General features: G+C 42.7%; 1 protein-coding gene across 1 annotated transcript in view; it reads left to right on the plus strand.

Moving 5' to 3' along the window:
• Gpc6 (glypican 6) overlaps positions 1–23,708 on the plus strand; it is a 1,014,352-nt gene that overhangs the window by 912,288 nt on the left and 78,356 nt on the right. Inside the window, exon 6 of the mRNA XM_021203486.2 lies at positions 10,007–10,150. Within this exon, the coding sequence (XP_021059145.1) occupies positions 10,007–10,150 (144 nt within the window). The remainder of the gene's footprint in view (positions 1–10,006; positions 10,151–23,708) is intronic.

Below are 23,708 nucleotides of genomic sequence, written 5' to 3' on the forward strand. Positions count from 1 at the left end.
ATAGGGAACTTTCGGGATAGCATTTGAAATGTAAATAAAGAAAATAATAAATAAATAAATAAGAAACTAAAAAAAAAAAATTAGCAGAAATCTGTTAGGAACCAGAAAGGAGAATGTGTGAATGTAAACTCAAAGGAAAAGTTAATTTATTAGTGTACTTCTTCTTGCTGCTGACGTTGATGAAATGTTTTGGGATCCATTTATCTGCGTTGATATGTGAACGCCCCTACACAAACACATTTCAGTCACCATATCTCATCAAAGAATTACTTCAATTTTGTTTATGGGTCTGTGTAGATTAGCGCAGTACCCACAGGATCCTGAAGGGGACATCAGATCCCCTGCAGCTGGACTGACAAATGATAGTGAGCCACCTATGTGTCTGCTGCCAACAACCCTCTGCTACAGCAGTAAGCATTCTTAACCACTGGGCTGTCACTGTTACGCTGAGGAAATGTCCTCAGCTGTGTGCCATAGTCACATGATCTGGATGACTGCCAGCAGGGAGAAGATTCAGCTGCTGGAGTGGAGGAGTGTCACTGGCCAGAGTGTTGACCAGACCATGATGATATTGGGAATGGTAGCTTAGTGAAGAGTTCAAATTACCTGCCATTTTGATATAACCAATACCATTGGCCAAGCCATGAACCCAGTCACAGAACCCCTCCAATCCACTCAGGTTTCACTTTTTTTTTTTTTTAGTTTTAGTTTTAGTTGTTCACAGTCCATTGCTGTCCAAAAAGCTTAAAGTAAACATTCTAGAAGAAACTGATTGACAAGTTTTAAATTACACATCACTTTAGGGAGCATGGTGACATGGTCCATTGCCCTGCTCCGTCATGCCAGGGACACAAATTACACCTTTTCCTGGTGTATCGAGGTTGTATATCCTACCTACCTGATAGACACTTCACAAGCTCCTTCATTATAGAGTGGCTGTCACTATCACAGGGTTTATATTTTTAAAAAGAAGAAGGAGGAGGAGGAGCAGACCCTCTTATTTTAATCAGAAATGGCCTCAAAGCACAAGAGCAGTGATAAAAGCAATTTGAACATGCCAAAGAGGAGTCATGAAGTTCTTTTTGTTTTTTAAAGAAAAAAAAAGTGGAAGAAACATCATACTTGTCTAGGTAGACAAAAATACTCTTTACAGAATTCAGTTGTGGCATTCTGTAACATTTGGGGAACTACTGTAGGCATAGAGCCTGTGGCTCTTAGCTTAGTCTGCCAACCAGATGGCCCATTTGACTATTTTGTAAGTGAGATCTTCCATTTTCTATATGTATTATTAATTTTAGTGAATAACTTATCAAATGACCAAGAACTAGAATTTTTGATTCTAGCTACTAACTTTAGTGAGGTTGTTTATTTAACTTTGCTTTACCTTGTCATAGTAAATTGAGTAAATACAGCAGCAATTTGTTTCATATGACCACATGGCTCCCTCTAGCTCTTCAGGCAGAGGAAGAAATTCCTGGCCTTGGTTTGGAAGAGACTGTTGCCTATAAGGCTTAAACTGTCCATCCTAGCTCCATAACCCATGTGGCTGTAGATCGTGTCAGTGAAAATAATCGACTTTTTACATTTCACTTTTTCAGTGTCTTCTCTAGGCATCATATTTTATCTTCAAAATGACTTTGAAAATTGGGAGCCATGTTGTCCCAAGTTTAAGATGAAGTACCAAGCTAGTACTCCAAATGTTTAGACTCTTCTTAGTGACTATTGCTATGGTCAGAAGTTAATTCCTGGAATTCAAGATGTGATTACTGGAGTTGTCCCTTATAAAGGAAGTCTGAGGTGGCCTCTCACCAGTCTATCTGCTAAGTGAGGACAGACAGTGTCATCTACGGATTGCCTGGTCCCTGAACCTTACACTTCACAGCCTGTAGAACTACAAAAGTTCCTGTTATGAATGGATGACCCAGTCAAAGGAATTTCACTGTAGCACAAGTCTCCCGAACACTTGTCTGATGCCTCCCCACTGTCCATTGTGAAAGTAATGGCCACATCTGGATTCATTACACACAGTCCTGTACAGACACGATGGCTCCTTGTTTCCTTGGGCATAGATGTAATAGATTGAAATTCTCCAGTTATTCTTCCAACAAACAGTGTGGTCCCTAGGGTTGTAATACAAACTAGAATCTACTAGATGAAGAAAACAGTCTCAAAACATGCAGTCCGAGTGAACTGAGACAGCATGAAGGGACACCCATGTTTAATTAAAGCACCAGAGCTCAACTTGCAGATTTCATGTCAGCACAGTTAACCGTAGCTTCTCTGACTCAGCCGAGACCCACTGAGAAGAGCGTGGGGAGGGGAGATTAGTCCCACACAGAGACTATCCACAAACATTGCCTCTCAAGTTGCCAATAATGACTCTGGCGAATATGTTATCAAATCAGCAAAGAGAAGGCAGAGGCCGAGAAGACAGGGGAACTAGCCGTAAGTACCTCTGAAAAGGTGAACAGGGTACATGTTTAGGAGAACTGTATTAATATATTTCAGTTCTAAATACATTTACAAACCGACGACTGAATGCCAAGCTGTTACCAACATATCTCTTACTCTGCTGCTTCTCCCCCTCCTCCCCTCTGCTCCTCCCCTCTGCTCCCCCTCCTCCCCTCTGCTCCTCCCCTTCCCCCTTCTCTTCCCTATAAAACAATAAAATGTCTCATTGTCCAGCACTTTCCCTCTTATTGCCAGTGTCTTTCATCTCAGAAGACCCGATAGACTTCTGAGATACTATCTCTGTAATCCTCTTAAGGGAGAGGAGCCATGAGGCAGAGAGCTCCCTAAAACCCATGTGTCTTTTGAGTCAGCTAGTGAGGAAAGCTGATCCCTTTGAATATTCACAGCATTTGTCTATACCGAAGGTTCTGATTACTTTCTGGAATTATCTAATTATCCCTTAGAATGAACTGGGCAGAAGGGAACCCAGATGCTATTTTTAAAAGTGTTGAAAAAGGTGGGCCTAAAGATCTGTTTTATACCTTCTACAAACTTCTATTTTCTTGTTAAAAAAAAAAAAAAAAAAAGGACTTTTATTTTAAATTTTAACTGAGGATGGAGTGGTAGCACCAACCGCAGAGGCAATTCTATCAGAACCTCATTTCTCTTAGCAAGTCTGAGCCACCCTCATCTCGGGATGGAACTTCCTAGAAGAACCCCTTGAACACATCGGAACACGTTTCGGCATGAAGTCCCTGTGAATGTTTCTAATTCAATACATGAGCTCTGTGGCTTCTGCACATCTCTGAGCCCTTACAGATAATATTGTGTGGAAACTACAGATCAGGGTCTGGTGCCGTGGCTCAGTGCATAAGGAAGGATGCTTGCTGCTCTTTCAGGGGACCTGAATTTTGACTCTCACCTTGTGGGTATTTCAGTAGCTTTAACTTCAGCTCCAGGTGATCCAGTGCCACCTTCTGGCCTTCGTGGGCACTGCACTCACGAGCACAAAACCACACACAGGCACATAAGTAAAAATAAAAATTAACATATGGGGGGAAAACGAGAATGAACGAAGCAACACGTCAGGTGTCTTCCTCTTCACGTTTTTTCACTATGGCAGAACTTGCAGGAAGTGTGAGTTATGGACTTATGGAATTATTTAACAATTCTCAAGCACTTGTTTTCTAGATGCTGGTTTGTGTGTCCCCTGCTTCATAGCTTCCATGTGACCACAACCGATGCTGGTGTGGTAAATTGTGCCTACTGAAGAGAGAAGGAAGACAGGGCTCAGAGAGGCCACCCTGTTGGCACAACACAGGCTCCCTCCAGCAGACATCGTCTCTCTACTTTCCCTTCATGAACAGTTTTAGGACTTTAGAATAAACACCTTAGAATCTAAGCTTGCATCTCCAGCCCTGATCACTTGATCACCTAACTCTCACTTACTGTCAGGTCCTATCTATCGTGCTGTAAACCCTCACCTCTTTCTTCTTTTGTTGGAAATATAACACATTGGGGTGCCAAAGCTGCCCAGGCTCTTTGCCCTAACCTAGACTGAGCCCCTGTGCTCATACTGCTATTGAAAAAAAAACTCAGAAAAAAAGAAAATTCCAGATTTATGTCCAGTAGTTCCATTTTCCACCCACCCCACGCACCCCATGTTTTCTAAACACTTTTTCTAACTGATAAATTACATGTTGTCTTATTGTCTACAGGCTAACGTGGCAAACCACTTGTGAACCGGGTGCCTGTCTCTACACAGTCACTGACTGTGTCTTTACTCATTATGACCCCATGGCTTTAGAGAATAAATAGGTCTCAATTTTGGGGATCTGTGAAAGACACAGATATTCATACATGCATTAAATGCACAGATATGCATTAAATGCACAACTATGAATCTCACTTTGTGGCCATCTCTATGATTTGGATCTCAGACCCAGAAATCTCTGCTTTGAAATCACCTTCAAAATCTAAACTAGGCAAATATGATGGAAAGCGACTGGGACACATTACCTAATCTGTGGTCTGTCCTTAGCACCTTAAACAACCCACCACAAAACACGAAACCTCTCCGCAGAACGCATAGCATACATTCTTCAGAGAATCCCAAACCCCATTGGTTTAGCTTGACCCCAGCAGTCAGTGGGGCTCTTTCCTTCCTGAGGTGTGGTTGGACCGGCTGTTAACTCTTCAGTGCCCAACTCTCTGTAATCTCAGGAAGGCCTTGGCTACTGTTCCCTGTTCTGTCTCTATGCTTCTTAAAAGTCAGCTGTCGTTTTCAAAGCAATCCAAAATAGCCCACTCAACAGATCCCTGGAGCTTTGGGAATGTTAAGGCCCTCCATCAGCAGCAACCTTGCTACAAGGAAGTGATTTAGGCACTGTGGAAGAAAAGGCCCACTGTCTTTATCACGCTGGTTGCGCCATCAACTTCAGAAATTGTGAGAGGGAAGAATAATCAATAGTGTGTTAAGACCAGCCTCCGAGAACGCCAAGACAAAGCACCCTATGCTGCAAAACGCTGCGTCGAAGGAGGAGTCCGAATGCACACAAGAGAAATTAGTTGTAGTGGTGAAGCAAAATGGATTGCATCTCCAGGTAGAATTTGTCATTGGGAACGGAATGGCACTCAAGGGCTCTCTGCGTCCTTCAGTGGGATCATATAATATGCAGGATGAAAAATGCTTCAGGTTAAACAACCCAGAATCAAGTGACAACACGAGTGATCACACTGTAAATATGCATGTGAGGGTCAAGAATTAGCCCAAATAGTTGAGAGAAGTGTCTGTAATTCAGATTAAAACACAATTGCACCCTTTCCCTCACCCTTTCCTCTCTCCACCTCTTCCTGTGTGCTCCTCCATCTCTCTAAGGTCCATGGCCTTTGGCCTGGTTTTCTTTAATTCTTGTCATATACATTTTCCCCCTAGATCTATAGCTAAACTTACAACTACAACCTGCTTGGTCCGCATAAGGATCCTTGTGTGTATATAATTCCAGGGCTATTCTGTATTGGATAATCAATATGGAGCCTCTATCTTGAGGAAGACTATTTGCCCCGTTCTGAGCATTCCTTGGTTGCTGGTAAATTGAGGCCAGAGCTGGGGTCCTAGGAGATTTTCCCCCCACATGGACATGCTAGCATGTCAACTGGTGTCATTCTTATTCTGGGTCTTGCTGGGACAGCCATGTTGTTGAAACTTCATAGGTGAAGCTTGCCCAGAATTTCCAGGAAAGGAAGTCTCACAGCAGACATCCTGTCCCTCTGGTCATTACCATCTGTGCACCCTGCTGTTCATTGGTGTTCCCTGAGCCTTAAGTGAGAGTTGTGTTCTGGGCAAATCAGTGAGACTAGGCACCCAGCAATTGCTTTTCTCTGCAGGTTGATTAGTTGTCATTTTCTGTAACGGTCCCTATCTGTTGCAGAGAGCCTTCTTTGTTGACGGATGAGTTTTACACTTACTTGTGGGTATAAAGATAAATATTTAGAATCCAGTGGGGATTGTGCTAGGTTAATTAAGGTTAATTAATTAACCTACGGCTATAGGTTCTTCTCCAAGATCCGTGACTTCGTTAGCCCTGCTACAGCTAGGTTTCCAGTGCAAGGCATTATTTTTTCTAAGAAGTACCTAGAAGACAAACCATCTCCTATATACAAATGTTAGAAACTTAAAGTTGAACTTGAATATGTACTGAAAAGTGTTAGTATGTGTATTAGTCAGGGTTCTCTAGATGAACTTATAGTGTGTGCGTGTGTGTGTGTGTGTGTGTGTGTGTGTGTAGGTGTGTGTATGTGTGTATGTTTGTGTGTGTATGAGTGTGTAGGTATGTGTATATATTAATGTGTGTGTGTTTGTGTGTATGAGTGTGTATGTGTATAAGTATATCAATGTATGTATGTGTGTGTATGAATGCATGTATGTGTGTGTGTAAGCATGTATGTATCAACCTAACACAGCCTTCATAAGTGCACCCCTTGTCAACTTGACACACAATCATATCTCCTTATGTTACACTTAATTTCTAAATAAAAACAATAACCAGGTCATAATTACATCTAGCATGATAAAACTAATCCACATGCAATTACAAGTAAGTCACGTATTTAAAGAGGTCATAGTTACACTTACCACGATATAACTACCCTTGTATAACCTCAAACACATTATAAATTTTAGAATGGGTGGCAACATCCCTTAAAAGTCATGCTTTCAGTATCTCAAACTTAAATGTGATAACGAATAATATTCTCTTAATTGATATTACATTGCATAGCAAGTTGAGTGGAGAAAACACAAATATCTATACAAGCACATTCTCAACAAAATATAACAGAAATACTCACATTAATTATAATGTTTGCTTCTGCAGCTGATCACATGGACTTAGCTGGTGTTTATAACTACCTTCCTCTACTACTCATTCTGTATGTCCTCCACCCTCAGCAAGTACTTCAGCAGGGCTTGCTTCTTTGCCTAGAAAAGTGACTCATACCTTCATTCCTGGGGGGTCCATACCCTCTGTTGCCCTGCCTAGATTAGGTTGTTGTAGATTTCCAGTGACTTTAATCACAGGACAGGGTAGTTACTGAGAGACACCCTAAAGGATCTCCTGCACTCAGACATAGTCATTCTTACCTCCATTGTGGAGAGCCAATCCAATTCCCCCTCTGGTAATTTGGATCAATCACCCCTCTTAGCACTGCTATTACTTTCTTAGCCTGTCAGTTAAGGGCATCAGAAACCCAAAGCAGCCAGGGGAGGTCTGAGCTTCTAGTTCAGTAGAGTATTGGTGTGTCTCTAGGCAGAAGCATCCACCCCGACACACACAGTCCTGAACAAAACTTTTAGGCCAGGAAAAGGCTCAAGGAACAGGAAGCAAAAGCTGTTCAGTTGGTCACTAGGGGTGATAGTGAGTGAAACTACTCTCTTTTTTACTCCTTGATTCCTCGACCTGTGGATCCTGGCTGTGGGGGAAACCATACCATATTGGATACTGATTCAAACATATTCTGTCTTCTGGAGAACCCTGCCCCAGCCCTCCACACTGCTACCACCTAACTGGCGCTGTAACTGTGACTTCAAAAGGCCATTCCATTTTTCTATCAGGCCAGATGAATCAGAATTGTTGAGAACATGGTAAGACTACTGGATTTTTACATTGTGGGCCCACTTTCACACTTTGCTAACTGTAAAGTAAGTTCCTTGGTTAGAACCAATACGTTGTAGAACAACCTAATGGTGGATAAGGTATTCTGTAAGTTCCTGAATGGTAGTTTTAGCAGAAGCACTATGTGCAGAAAAGGCAAATCCATACCTGGGATAAACATATACTCCAGTGAGGACAAGCATTGTCTTATCCACTGAGGAAGTGGTCCAGTGTGGTCCACAAAGTCACTAGCTAGTCACCCCGATGGGATGGTGCCGTATCTGAGGCTCAGAGTTGGTCTCTGCTCTTGGCATATCTGGTGCTCAGCAGCAGCCAGGCTAGCCTCGGTGAGTAGAAGCCCATGCTGTCAAGCCAAGGCATCACCCCCACATGCCACCACAACTACCTTGTTCATGTGCCGTTGGGCAACAACAGATTTGGTTGGGAAAGAGGCTGACTGTCCACAAAATGTGTCATCTTTTCTACTTGGTTGTTGAGCTTCTCCATTGAAGTCACCATTAGAACATTTACTTGAGACACTAGTATCTTCAAACCCTTTGGCCATTTGGAGAGATCTATCCACACATACTCCTTTCCCAGGTGTCTTTCTCACCAATTTTCCAATCTTGCCGTTTCCGAGTCCTTTACCATTCAGCCAATTCATTGTCCCACAAGTAAGTGAACAACTGCCCATCTGGGCATTTCTCCTTCCAAACAAAACATATGGTCATGTACTCTGCCCCAGTTGCTGTCCACTGTGAAGATTTCCCTTGACTTTTGTTTTTCAAGGTTGTCCCAGAGAGGAGTTGTAACGCTCTGACTGGCTGGTTTTGAGTGGTGACTGCAACGCTTTCAAAGCCATCAGTAAACCAGGCCCTAGTATTCTCTTCCTCAGTCCAAAGACCTAGTTAAAAGTGGGTCTTATCAATTCAAATCATTTAATTGCCCCACTCAAAGATCCCTCACTTGTGCACTCAGCCACAAGGGTTTTACTCAATTCCAAATGTAGTCAAGTTGACAACCAAGAAGAGCTGCAGCACACGGTTTCCTGGGAGTCTAGGAAAGGTATTATCTCTTGATAACTGGCACAGAAGAGAAGACATCGAGAAACAGAGAAGGAAGTCCTCCCACACCAACCTGAGTGGAATCACTGTGGAGATAGACTGGCAGCTCAGTCCCTAAATTCATTACAGTGAGCTGTGTGATTTCCCACAGCAACCACAATGGCGACACAAACAGCTGTCAACAACCAAATCAGAAGAAAATACCAGTGCATGGATTTCACCCAAATTTGCTTGTCCTATTTCCGCACCATTGCTCAGGAGAATATTTTCAGAACGTTCTTCCCGTGAAGGGTTTTCATACTGAGGAGAGAGCCCTTCAAGCCATTTGCCCTTGGTATGCCTATGAAATACACTTTTCATGTTAGATAATATGGATCCGAAATGGTAGTTTATTGAATCCCAAATTGAAGTATAGGAAAGAGTCTGTGACATAACTGGCTTAATCCTGAAATCTATTAAAGAATGAAGAATCTATTATAATTCCCATGTTCAGTCACCGGTCCCCGCTATTTGAAGAAGGTATGCTCCATATGGTCATGCAAACTGGACTGGCAAATTCTGAATCCTGATTCCTAAGGGAAACATGGGGTTAGATGCTGCCGGTTAGAATGTGATCTGGAAGCATGTTCTAATTTGTCTTGGTTTAAGAAATCTTATTTAAGATCTGTGTACTTGAACTCAAGAGACCAAACTCAGAGTTGAATGAAGTGTGTGTTAAATGTGTGTTATCCTTAGGAGACACATCACTTCCTTCCTGGTTTCCAGAGACAGTGCGTAAGCCCTGTCTCTGCCAGGGACCCATTTATACAGTGAAATCACAGTTAGAGAACATGGGTTAAGTAGATCACAAGGAGGGTTATTCTTTATACTATAACAGAGGCTGGAATACAGAGAACCTTTGTTCACTGTTTCCTGCCAACATGCACACAGAGCTGTTAGTTAGCTAGTTAGTTACTTATTAGTTAGTTAGTTAGCTAGTTAGTTAGTTAGCTAGCTAGCTAGTTAGTTAGTTAGTTGGTTTGAGTTTTGCCACATTGTATTATGAATCTTGATTTGGGGTTTATGAATAAGTTTTCAGTAAGAAGACAGATTTGCAAATATGAAATCTGTAGGTAATGATGACTGTGGTAAACTGAGCAGGACATGCACATAACTGGTTGTTACATTTGTGTAACAATCTCCTCCTATTGCTGTTGATAACTTTACATTCAAAAAAGTAGGAGGCCAAGATTTTGGAAGTAAGAATTGGAAACAAACTTCAAAGAGCGCTGTACTATTTGCTTCTCAATCGTGGGTTTAGTCTCAGCTTGATTTTGAACCTTGTTCTGATCTTCCCAGGTCTTTCAGGGCTGTGGCCAGCCCAAACCTGCGCCTGCTCTCAGATCTGCTCGCTCAGCTCCAGAAAATTTTAACACCCGCTTTCGGCCCTACAACCCTGAGGAAAGACCCACAACTGCAGCGGGCACGAGCCTGGACCGGCTGGTGAGTGCCCCAATTGCTGCCTGTGAGGACCAGGGAGGCTCCCTCTGCCACCCAGGTCTTTTGCTCTGTAAGGGCCAGGCTATGGGCTTTCTAAAGACTGAAAAGGCTATCATTCGTTATCTGCTCCTGTTCTCAGAATGGTGGGCAGTAAAAGATTCTTTTTTTTTTTTCCTTTTAGATCATGGATTTCATTATGTAAGAACTCTTAAAACTATTAATCCACTAGTGCAGTGCCTAAAATTCCAACTTCATGTTTCTTCCAAAATATTACTTTGAAAGCCCAGTTGCTGGGCCTTCCAGATACCTGATTAGCAGAAGCACATTTCTGATTTGCCTGCTTCATTCTTTTCCTTAAACGGTCGCTTGTGTGATTATGACATCCTGTCATTTTCTTACCATTTCTCAGAGGCTAAGTTTTCTGTTTGGAAAGTCTCTTTTAGGAAGTCCCAAATTAATATTGATGTTTGGTTTTGTTTCCTAGATGTCTATTAAAAGTTGGGAACTTACGGCATTTAAATGTCTGTCAAGGACTGGGTGACTTTTATGTCAGAAAAATTTATCTGGTGATGGCTACTATATACATAATAAATATAGTTTTAATGTTTTTTTTAAATGACATAAAAATTAAGAGCTGCTAATTTCAAAGAAATATGGCCTGATCATTTCCAACTCAATACCTTTATTTCATAATGCTATAAACAATTTATATACCCTCATTGTTATTAGTGCTGAGAATGTTGCTTTGCCAGTTTTCCTGATGTAAAATTAACAGATAAAACCCTTCAGGTCATACAGCATTTGAACCACATCTGATTGTGTCATATAAACTCAATCTCGATGGTTGTTGGTTGTGAAGTCCTTTTATTAGTCACTGTTATGAATGGCTTTATAGTTTTAGTTAATACCCCTTCTGTAGTGTAGAACTCAGAAGATTGAGTTGGCTGTGTTTGGCCTCCGTGTAAGTACATCTCAGCATTTCTCTCTATAAAGAAAAACATCAAATGTATTTAACAGCATAAAGGTCTGTCCATTAAGTGTCAAAGTGAAAGGGTACTTCTCATTAACTGCTAAATTATGCTTTGAATTTATTGCCCTTTATTAGCGAATAAAATGCCGCTTTGGCCCAGGTTTTGTAAAAGAAGTCATATGTGTGGCTTGCTTTGACCTGTCCCCCCTCGCTCACTCCTGTCCTCTATCACGTTTTCAAGAAAAAAAAAATTAACTTTTAAGCAAACAATTCTACTCTGGCAAAAAAAAAAAAAAAAAACCAACTCAGTGAGCCTTTCTCAAGAATGTTAGTTTTCTTCAGAGTGCCCTGTTTGCCTTCTAACTTTACAAAGAAATCCTCAGCATTCTCTATGCAGAAACATTTGGGAAACATAGATTTGATTTCACTTTAGTAGTGTGAAAGCCACCGTTCAAGTAGGCTAGGCCCTTCGAGGTTTCTGGGATAGGATGTGAGATGAACCTTTCATGTACAAAACTGTTCCCACAAAGCACAGTATTGTGTTACACAGCTCGAAACTCTCACAAGAATAAGCCTCCTTCCCACTACAGTATAAAGGAATAGAGCCTTTTAAAGAACAAGAACATCTTAGATACTTGGTAAAACTGCATTACATTTGGATACCATATTGATACCTATGATAGTCACCTGATAGTTTTCCTTTGTAACCGAGAAGCATCCCCCAGGAGAAGTGGACACATACCCTTAAATGCGGAAAGTAAAATGGGTAACAGAACCCCACTACTTAACACAGTTAAGTTACTTAACACTTAACACTATTGCCAGCCCCAGAGCCCTGGTACCAACCCAGGAGCTGAACTGACTGTGCAATGCTTTCCATCGGCAAAACTACCGACTCCCTACTAGGTGTGACTTCAGGCTGTGCCCGTGAGAACTGCAGCCTTGTTCACACTACATGCTGTAAAATTCTGATCTCTTTTCAGATTTGAGAACCAGCCATTTGTAAACCACAGCCAACCTCCTTCCAGTTGGTTTCTCTCCTTCACTCCTAAAAATCAAACATTCCCACATCAAAAGATGTTCCACCCAAGTTATTCCAAAGACATAGACGCTGGGCGCAAAGCTCCCTACATAGGCTTGCTTTGCAGCCCCTGGCTCCCCCAAGGCCTTTTTGCTTTAAGCTGTGTCTGCCTTCCGCACAGAGGCTCAGCCGTCAGGGGTGATTTCTCCTGGACCTGTTCAGGTGCAAGTCCGTGAGTTCTCCGGGTGGGTCTGTTCTCTGAGATAGCCCAGCTCCGCTATTTATAAACAAAACTTGAGATGCCTACTCCTGTCTTAGCTTTGCCCTGCAAAGATGGTTCCTGAATATTCATAAGAAGTGTGTGTCCCAGAAAAAGGAGGATAATTGGGAAATTCTTCTCTGTTTCAGCAGAGGAAAATGTTTTAAAAGCCAACATCAATAGAACTCACCACTTACCCCGCCCTGTTAACGAGATGAAAATAACTTCATTCTGATGCTTGCTCTTGGGAGGGAGGGGTGGCTTCTTGGCACCTTTTAAATTAGTGCCTGTGGTATTGACTCTGGAATCTGTTGGTAAATGTTCTTATGTCAGTTATTGTAAAACTGTGTTTTTATGTGCGCTGGTAATTAAGGGGTTTGTTTTAGAACAAGCCCCAAGTTGATGCTAAAACTCACAGAGAATTGGAAAGAACATGGTATCTTTCCAAAAAAAAAAAAAAAAAAAAAGCTCAGTCCCCTCGTTAGGAACTTATAAATTCCCATGTTGCACAGAAACGGTTCCATTTGTTCTTCGAAAGTTGTGTGGGCCTAAAATGCTGTGGACAGTAACCAGCAGCCTTTAAGCATGCTACCCTCCAGTCATGCTTTGTTTTCCAAAACCAAATGATTGTATTCGTGTAAATCCAGCCACTGATAGAGAGCTGACTTTGGAGGAAATATCCGAGTCCTCACTGTCATTGCAGCTGCCAAGGCCCTCAGCTGATCCCGCTGACAGACTGGTCTCACCGCCATAGCTCGCCCCAGCAGCTCCCCTGTCCCCACAGGCTGCTAAAGGTTTCAAGTTAAGTGGGCCAGGGGTCATTATTGGCACTCTAAAAGCAATTGGTTCTCTTCTCCTTTTCCTAAATTTATCCTCTGCGGACTGTCTTAAATGTTTTGATGTCACACTAGGAGTCTAGACAGCTCCCACTCGCTGAAAATATCAGGTACAAAACTAAATCATCACAATGTCACCGGAGTCCCCAGGTCTAAGCACGCAGAGGTGTTGGACATTATCCTGCTGAAAGGCAATTAGAAGAAGGGCTCGGGAAATCAGAGCACAATGCGTTTGCTCCCAAACACACTCAGGCAGGCACTGTCCGTTACTTACAGCGGCTTTTTCATTAGGGCAAATCTGAACTCTAAATTACAGCCCTTAGAGGAATGTGGTTTATAAAAGTCAACCTAAAAAAAAAAAAAAAAAGACCTGGAAGTGAACTCACCAACTTGTGATGATTTAATCCAAATCAACTCCAGTAAGTATCTCACCTTGTCCTGGCTGTCGTGTGTTCTCTGAGTCTCTATGAATGTGGGCGGGGCAGATGGAATGTCAGCCAACGGATGCATCTACGCTTTGTGCCTGTGCTGTGCTATGATGTATAAAATAATCTCTCTGTTTTTCTTTTGAATCTGCCTTCCTCTTGCTTCCCAGAGGACTGTGTGGAGGACCATGCAGCATAGCGTAAGCACTGGGCTCATGCTTTATTTCACCCCATTTGTCTGGAACGTTCCTGAGAAATGCCACCTCCCCTTCCCATGTCCCCTTGTCTGGGATGAGTTGACCACTGCACAGGGCCAACTTGTTGCCCTGTCTCCTCTCGGTTTGGTATTTACGGTTCAGATCTGTTTGGGTGTTCTTTCCCGATGGTAAGGTTTCCAGTCTAATCTTTGTAGAACACTACCTCATTTGGTGACTGATTGAAGTTCTATTTCCATATTCAGACAATTGTCTGCCTGAAAAAATAGCTCATTTTGATGGGCTATCTTGGTCTTTTCTTCTTGTGCTGAGAGAATTATTAACAGAATAATAAAATAATAATAAAAACAAACAAGCATAGACTCTCATGCCCAAGGAGATAATTTTTCCATTAGCAGGAACATAGAATTTAGGGGCCTAAAAATAGTTTATGGCATAAACCGTTTTCCCTCAATATGTTTAGTTGTTGTTCCTATTTTGAACGCACTGGGTGCCTTGTTTCCATTTGGTTGGTTTGTTTGAGTGTTGTGGGAGGGAGTACTGGCTATTGTTTTATCTGAAAGTGGCCTGTGTTGGTCTAATGACAAGAACTCTGTTACCTTGGCTGTTAGATTAACTAAATCATTACGTAATGTGGCTCTCAGAAAGCTATTTCCTGACCGTACCAGTCCTTCAAAGGACCTGCATCCTTAAGCTGGGAGTGTGGTAAATGTTACAATTCCAGTTTAAAACTACCCTGGACTACCTAGAGAGTTCAAGGCCAGCCTAGGGCTATATACCCTCTCTGAAAGAAAGCATAGCAAGCCTCACTGTACACTGCACATGCATGTCCTGGGACTGTACACATGCATGTCCTGGGACTGCAGATGGAGGCATCTGTGCTGGAGGGGTACGTGTTTATTCAGTGAGCATGCTCATGACATCAATGGTGTTTGGTGTCCACCTTCCCCCTGCCTTAAACTAGGTGGTACTAGTACTGTGTGATAGTTCTTCTTTAAAATTCATTTAATTCAAAAAGAACTTTTCCCTGCGGAGTAGTCATGCATCCACAATTTCAAGGGCCAGCCCAGGGCACTTGGGATGAGGTAAGAGAACCTAAATGTAAGGTAAGGAACATTTTCTAGAATGTTCCTATTCTAGTAAAGAATGAAGAACATTCCAGAAAGAGAGAAAGAGACAGGAAGGCGAAGGACTTGTGAGTTCCTGATTCTAAGTAAAGGACGGGAAGAGGCACGGTTGGGCGTGGCTTCTGTTAGCTTGACCAAATGAATAGCCAGAATAATCCAGTCAGGTGGCATACACATGTTCTTCCCCATATATCACCTCAGGAACACATGGGCCAGTGTGATCTCCTCAACGGATCGTTGCCTGTGACCTTGTAACTCCACCGCCAGAATTTCACCTTCTTTCAGTATAATCACATTAACACCCCATTTCTACCAGAGTTCCTTCTCTACTCCCACCAAACATTGAAACCCCAAACTCTACTTTTGATAGGACTTTATCAAAAACATCTGCATCCCAAGTGTAACTCACATGCAGAGGGCCAAATCAGTCCTGCGCATGCTCCCTGGGTGGCGGCCCAGAGTCTGGGAGTCCCTTTACACCCAGGTTAGTTGATGCTGTGGGTGTCTTGTGATGCCCTTGACCCTGCCCGCTGACTCCTACAATTGATCCTTCTTTCCCTGCTTCCACAGACTTCCCCATAGCTCTGCCTGATGTGTGGCTGTGGGTCTCTGCGTCTGTCCCCTTAGCTGCTGAAAGAAGCGTCCGTGAGGACAGCGGGGTGTCAGGCACCCATCTATGAGTAGAGCAGGGTATCATTATCATCAGGAATCTTTTCATTTCATTGACTTGCTTTTTTGCCTGTCGGGTTGGGTGCTACCATAGGACTCTGGGCTCTCCACCCTCCTAGATTACAGGGAGTTACCATTGCAGTGGGCTTCTAGCTCATCCCTGAGATATCCCCGGTTCTACTGTTGGTCTTCTTGTGGGACCAGAGGCTTGGGCTTCTGGGACCGTTTTCCTCCTACCGGGTCACCCCTTGTCCAGTCTTGACAAAAGAGGAGGTGCGCAGTCTTATTGCAACGTGATATGCCATGTTTGGTTGATAGCCTTGAGAGCCTGCCCTTCTCTGAAGAGAAACGTTAGAAGGAGGGGGGAGAAGGGGTATGGAGGGAGGGCTGGGAGGAGAGGAGGGAGATTGTGGTTAGGATGTAAAGAATCCAACAGTAATAATAAAGGTGGAAAAAAGAACTGCATCTCCTCAATTCACTAGTGTGTTTGTAGAACCAAAGCTGTTATTAACAATCCCACAGATAGGCTCGAGGAATGACAAAACACCATGAAGATATGCACTCTGGGGGTGGGAAGGAACCTGTCTGCTGGCCTAGTATATACACAGTCCACGGTTCAGTCTCCAACCTGGTTGGGGGGGGGGGGCGTGCAGGGAGCACTTTAATTTTTTTTTAATTATTGATTTGAAACAAAACATACGTGACAGAAACTCTGGGAACTTGTTGTCCCGTCTGGTGGCTAATACTGTTTTCAGAGTAAAAGGCCACTCGTAAAAAGTGTTCTCCCATGCCTCTCTGGGACATTTGGGTGTGATTTAGGAAGCCTGGGGTGTAAGGATTAGGCAACAGTTGTTCACTTCGAATTGCCAGGGCATTTCATTGCCAAACCCACCACTTTGCATTTCAAAGGGTGTCAGGCTGGATTTAAGAAACTCTTTTATTTTTCTGGGGACTCAGCCCCTCTTTTGGGGTTGGAGCTGATCCCTTCTACAGTCACACACACATACATACATACATACATACACACATACACGCACACACATACATACATACACACCCACACACACACATGCACACACACACACATACATACACACCCACACACACACATACATACACACGCACACACACACACACACGCACACGCGCGCGCGCGCGCACACACACACACACACACACACACACACACACACACACCTTTCCATCTCTGCTTAGCTTGAATAAGGAAAAGTAAACCTTCCCCAACCACACCAATCCAGACTCTCTCCTTTAATTAGCTTCCTAAAGATAAATGGGTCAAAGTTAGTCTTCGCTGCAGCTGAATAAATTATGCCCCACTCACCCCTGCAAACGCAGTGCTACTACCCAATCCCCTTCCCATCATGAGCTGCCCTGTCTTGCCTGAACCGGCTTTTTCTGTTTGCTATAAAACCCCACTGAGACACCCCAGTTTCATTTCCACCCTTGGTAATAACAGCAGCAAAATGCAGTGCGCCTTCAAAGCCAGGAGAAAATAAAATACATGAAAACCAGCGCACCCGACTTCTTCCGTGTGTTTCTTGCTGTTCTACGGGCAACATGCACAGCGTGAGGCTGCAGAGAAATGCCTTCTCCATTCCGGGGCTTTGCACTTGATTGGGCCCAAGTGGGGACTCTGGGAAGACACCCATAAAAAGGGATGACTTATCTCCACGATATGCTGATTATTCTGTGGGTTTGAAGGATGCACAAATCTAACTCAACGGTGAGCGCTGCTGGAAACCCATGGAAAGGCTGCTGCTGCCCTGGAATCCGCAGCTCCTGCCAATAGACTCTGGACTGTTTCCCCTCCTTGGAAAGTGACTCTTTCAGGCACATCAAAGAATAGTAGGAATAACTGGGTTTCATCGAGTGGGCTTGCACGCCGCCAGGAGAAAGATAGACAATTCAGAGAGCCAGCCACGTGACTTCCTGGGAGACAATGCCTACAGTCTCCACCACTGCTGTAGAGACCTGTCCAGAGAACGCTATGGAGCCTTACAGTGATTAAAAATACAGTGCAAGTCTTAAGGGAGGAAACCCTTTGCACATTTTTTATTCAGTCTGGGTGCTCTAAAATCAGTCTTGAGGCGATCTACCAATAATAATAATAATAATAATAATAATAATAATAATAATAATAATAATAATAAATCATGTTCAACTCTGAGTTAAAGGCTCCTCCAGTCTCATAAATAGTTCAGGAAAAGCTTTTGTGATCTCCGTGTCATTGTTCAGACTCAAACAGGACTAATGTAGATTCGGGTCTATTTTACAGGATGCTAATAGATTTACTCTTTTCTTCAGACTTTAAACTTTCTTTCAAGATTCCACGGCTGCAGCTGAAATCCAAATTGATGCATTCTGTACTTCCAATCAATCCACACATTGGAGTATTGAGTTCTCCCCAGTTGCATTGCACTCCGTAAAACTCTCTGCCACATAAGATCCGTTTACAGTGAGGGCTTAGTGCTGGTGTCATCAAAAAGCCAGGGTTCCTGTTCATCAAATACACCATTTTGTATCGGATAGACATCCTCCAGGGAACAGTAGCTAGCACAGAACTTCCTAAACCATTAGCACACAGTCAATAGGAGTGTGATTTCATAATCTGGGATAGACTACACCAAACAAATGAAGAGGGAATATTAACAAATGAATAATCATTGACAAAATATGCAAATGAAATACATTAAACATCTGTAGCATCCTTGGCATAGGCCGGGTCTAATAGCTCATCTTCTTTTTCACACACTAGAACTTTCTACCCGCATCTTGAACAAATTAAATGGGAACTTTGCTGTCAGTTATAAACTAGTCAGATGAAAAGTCCATCTGCCCACTCATTCTTGGTATCTTCCGTTATCAAGAAATGAAATTGGTGTTTCAGTGAGTTGATCCAAAAATCTCAATAAACAAGTCATACTAAACTGCTGAAATTGCAATTTTTTGTTCATATAAGACATAAGTTGACATAGGCCTTTTATTAAATACTTCCCATTAAATACTTCCAGACCTTCTTCTTGTCGTGGAAAACCTGCAGTAATTTTTCTTCCAGGCTGTCTGCGACATTTGCTCCACAACTCCCCAATGTGAGGTTCATGCTGATGAGAGATATAGTTGAAGAAATGGGATATTTCATAACTACCAGTTCTGATATATTTGCTGTATAATCAATCAGCTTTTAACCAACTCTGGGACCCATAGAATATATTTTAAAGCATTGAGAATTTGGCTATTCCCATAACATACTTGAATCCTCTTCACTGTTGGCAATAAACCTCAGGCATAAACATTGCCGAGAAAACCAAATGAAAAGAAACCCACTCGAATAAGAATTGACTTTGCTTCATAAATGTTAAAGGTGGAGAGATATCTGCAGTACATAATAATTCTATTACTTAAGCTCATTCATGGTCATTACCATCAGAAGCCTGAATCCCCAGGTATTTTCTTACAACTTAAGGACTGACCAAGCTATTAAAAAATGGAAACAGCTAGGCTGGCTGAAAACGAATGAACTATGAACAGAGGGAACTCCACTATATTGTTAGCTGTCAAAAACTTGGGGGAGACCATGTTTGCATAGATGTGACATCTTTAGAAGAGTTTGCAATACTATATTGATCTGCATAAGCCAAGAAGAGACAAATCTGCCTAGGGGCAGAGCCCCACTGTGATATAATCAAACATGTTGATTTCTTATTCATGTCAAGTGCCACTATGGATTGACTGTAACACCCTTCCTCCAGGACTTGGGGTGACAGAGAAGCTGTTCATTAGAGCATCACATGTCACAGTGGTGGGAGGACTTGGCCATGTAGCTGTTATACCTCCACCTAGGAGGCATGCACTACCTGGCTCACATCTAACCAACCAAAGTGAGTCATGTGACCAGGACAGCCTTCCAAAAGTCCAGCATGGATACTGGTGTGTATCTCACACAAACAGAAAATAGACGTGTCCATGACAACTTTGTCAAGTTTTCTTTTCCTTTTTTATACTTTTTTTTTTTAAAAATTATTGCTTGAGATGCATTCATAATTTGATCAGGAACATCTACCCCTCCCCTCCAACTTCCCAGCATCCCTCAGTCAAGATTTCTAAACTAACAGTCTACTTTGTCATCTCCAGGCCTTAAGATAAACCTTATGTTGAAAACACACACAGCATCATCAGTCACTGTTCATTCAAGAAGTATCTGTTGGTCTAAACCTGACAGAGTCGGAGTGCACAATACCGCAGAAAATGGCAATACAATTAACTATAACTTAAATCAGAACACGCCATAATGATTGGTATGTGATGGAATGATGTTTTTATGCACCTTTGAAAGAATGAGCATGTAAAAAAGAGTGGCACCAGGGATGTAGCTCGGGTGTAGAGGGCCTCGCCTTTCCCGGCAGGTACAAAATCTTGAGTTTAGTCTCCAGTACTGGCAAAAATAAAGTGTGTGCCCTGCCCCCGCACAGCAGAATCTCTGTCTAAATCCCACGGATGTTTTAGCAGCAGCGGCTTATGAAGTCCATCCGAGCTTTGGGTTGAATCCCGAGTCAACCACAGCCTAGACATCCAATGATAGAATCTCAAGGAAGGATGCAAAAGTTACTGCGGAGAAACAGTGGCTGTGGGAAACAGAATGAGCAGAGATAATTTCATCACTGGCGTTTAAGCATCTTCTGGATCCAGCAATGCATTTCCCCAATGCAGCTTCCACATCGCAGCCCTAGAGTACCCATCTTTTATGACTTCATGTCATGTTTGCTTAGGCAAAGCCATTTTTCTGCTCCTCTCCTTTCTGGGTCAACCTTGTTGGAGCAAATCAAATTGTCCCCCCTCCCCCGCCCCATGTCTCTTTCGTACATCATCATTTAAGATTACCAAGAAGTTGTGTTCTGGAACCTGCCCTTGTCTCCTCTTACAATATCAGTTTATTTCTGAGCAGTGTTCGTGAAGGAGAATACTTTTTACAGGTTAATCAGGGAAATTGCAGCAGCTGACAGCAAGAGCAAGCGTATCGATTGCAATGAAGTCTGGGAGTATGTGTGCTTTTGGCTCCTGTATGGAGCCATTTGCAAAATCCAAGAGCCTTGACTCTACTGGGAGAAAAAATTACAATAAAAATTCATAAATTATTTATGTGTAATGAAGGAAGAAACTGATGACTTTGTAAATTTTATTCTAAGGGATTTTGACCTCAGTAAACGCCCTCAGAGGAGCTGGCATTCATTTCTGTGGAATATATCCTCATCTCTTCCCTTGAAAGCATGCGCGACTCCTGGGTTTCCCTTTTCTTGCTCCCTGAGAGCTAGCGAGAAGGGACCTGGGCAGAAACAGCTCTGGGAAAGATACAGAAACAGCAAACTGCTTTAATTGGTCTCATATAAAACACCAAGACCAAGAGGCTGTCTGAAGAACAAGACGCATGCCCGAGAAAAAGTTTCCTGTTACCTGGAAAAATCAAATCTTCTGTTTGCAACTGATATCAAGAACAGGAAGCTGCTTGGGATTTCTCGTCCTCTCTATGGTGCAGGTTTCTTAATAAAGGGAATAAAACCGCATGATTTTTATTACAGTTCCATTAAAATAGCTTCTGGGCAGTGGAAAGGGACAGCAGTTAAAGTCCCTGGCCGCCAAGTCTGACCATATGTGTCCAGTGCCTGAGATACACATGAGAGAAGCAGGGAACTTCCTCCAGCAAGTCTCCCTCTGACCTGCACACACACACACACACACACACACACACACACACACACGATACAAGCACGCATGTGTGCGCACACACAAATTGATATAGTTTATCATTTTAAAAGTTCTCCACCATGGCCCTTGCTCTACAGTTGGATTGTAAGTGTAGTTTTTAAACTAGTGCGTTTATTTTACTCAAGATCTACTAAGATTTCTGAATCTGAATGCATGTTTCATTAATCTGGAAAATTCCAAGTCGTTATCTTTTCAAATGTTACTTCAGCCAACCTCATTTTCTTTCTTTCCTACTTCATAAGCTATGACACATGCACTCACTGGATTCTGTGTGACTCTTGCCTGTCTTTACCTCTTGCTATGATGAGACTCACTCACTCCACTCCCCTTTTCAATGGATTAACCCTTTCTTTCATTATATATAATGTTCCACTTAACCCATCTGTGTGTGGTGATTTCATTGTTGATTTCTGGTATTTATTTCTTCCTCTCAAATGTGCTAGCTTCGACATCTTGCTGCTTCTCACATTCTTGATTCCACTTTTTCCATTTTATGGGCATTCATTTTACCCTCAAACTTATCCTTTGAATGGTTGAAGAGTTTACTGATCTTATCTAGTATTTGTTTGTATTCCAACTGTGTGTGTGTGTGTATGTGTGTGTTTATATTCCTTGAACAGTTGGTAAGAATTCTTTTGGCCTGTGTTGAAGGCTATTTGTACTTCATGATCACCCTGAAGATTACTCCCTTAGACCCCCATTATTGAGGGGACGCTGCAAGCTCATCACTGAAGCTTTTCTTTACTCTTCTGTCCTTCACTCAACTGTCAAGTGGATGAAAGGCAAACCTCGAGGCACCCATGTCGGAAGAATGTCCTTCTGGCTGACGTCAACCTCGACCCTCTCCATCCTCTCGGTCTTAGGTAGAGTCCCATTTTTACTTAGCTTTATGTTTTTGAAGATTTTTTACTTTCTTGCCAACTTGTTGACTCCTTAAAAATATAATCTCTATATTTCATGTGGTAGTGTTAGTTGATACTAGATGCAGAACTGTCAGGGGAATCCAGTTTTCTATATTTCCCAGGAAATACACAGAAAAACATGCACACACATTCACAGGTTTGCACAGGGTCCCTTCCTCCACCAGCATTGTGTTAAGATCCTTAGACCTAATGAGGTATCTATCAACCAGTTTGCATCAGAGCATTGTAATAGTTATTTATTTGGGTCCTCTGTTTCTGATAATGATTCTAGAAAGTACAGTTTCCTTGAGCTACAGGACAGTTGGTTTTGTTGGCTAATAGTATTCCAGGTACCTATTTGAACTTTTGCTCTGCAAATTTCATTCCCCATCTTTGTAGCTCCAATGCTACCAAGCTTGAGCCTCTTGACCCAAGTCTTTCATAGGAACAAAGTCTTACAAGGCTTAAGACTAGACTGAGTATATAGAGAGTGGGGGGAGGATTGAGGGGGCAGAGAAAAGAGAGAGCCTCTAGAACTCTTTGCTGGTGAGCTTCTCCCATGGCTAATTTTAATTAAAAGATACCACTTCTTATGAGACCCACTAGCCTTCACGAAAGTGGACTGAAGTAGAACCGTTCATGACATTTTTTTTATGTTGACACCTGGAAGGACCCTCCTCCACCACACACTCCCAGTATGACCAATTGACCAAAGAGAATAGAAAAGTGAGCTGTCAACTCTGGACTGCAGGGTGGTGGGTTACTCAGGAATACTCTTCTTGGGTGATGACATCCAGTTGCTGTATGGGGTTTGGCAACTAGTGTCCCATCTTAGTTCAAGTGCTTTTCACAGTAGAGCCTGGTGTCACTTAACAGCTTGGATATGTTCTAAGAAATACCTCATGTGGTGACTCTAGCACTGGGCAGGCATCTCAGAGTGCACACTTCGTCTCAGATGGTTGAGATCAGTCACAGGGCCTTTAGATGCAAACCTGATGCACCCTGAACACAAGATGCTACTGACATACATGTTGTTATAGCTTGGGACTTTAGTATCCCTCTAAGACCCGAATGCCAAAAGGTTAGTCACCAACTTATGGTGCTCCTGGGAGGTGGTAAACTGTGGGAAGTGGGTTATATCAGAAGGAATATGGAATGTTAGGCAGTGCCTTTGATGGGAACCCTGGGACCCCACCCTCTCAACCCTTTTTCTCTCCTTCTGTGCCAACGCATAATCTATGAATCTCTGTGCTCCCACAGCCCAAAGCGAAGGGGCCAAGAAACCAGGCACTCAACTTCTAAAACCATGAGCCCAAGTCCACACCCCACACACGTGCAAGGTGGACATCATGGGTA

The sequence above is a fragment of the Mus pahari genome, chromosome 8 (genome assembly GCF_900095145.1).
Source record: "Mus pahari chromosome 8, PAHARI_EIJ_v1.1, whole genome shotgun sequence".
Classification (NCBI taxonomy): domain Eukaryota; kingdom Metazoa; phylum Chordata; class Mammalia; order Rodentia; family Muridae; genus Mus; species Mus pahari.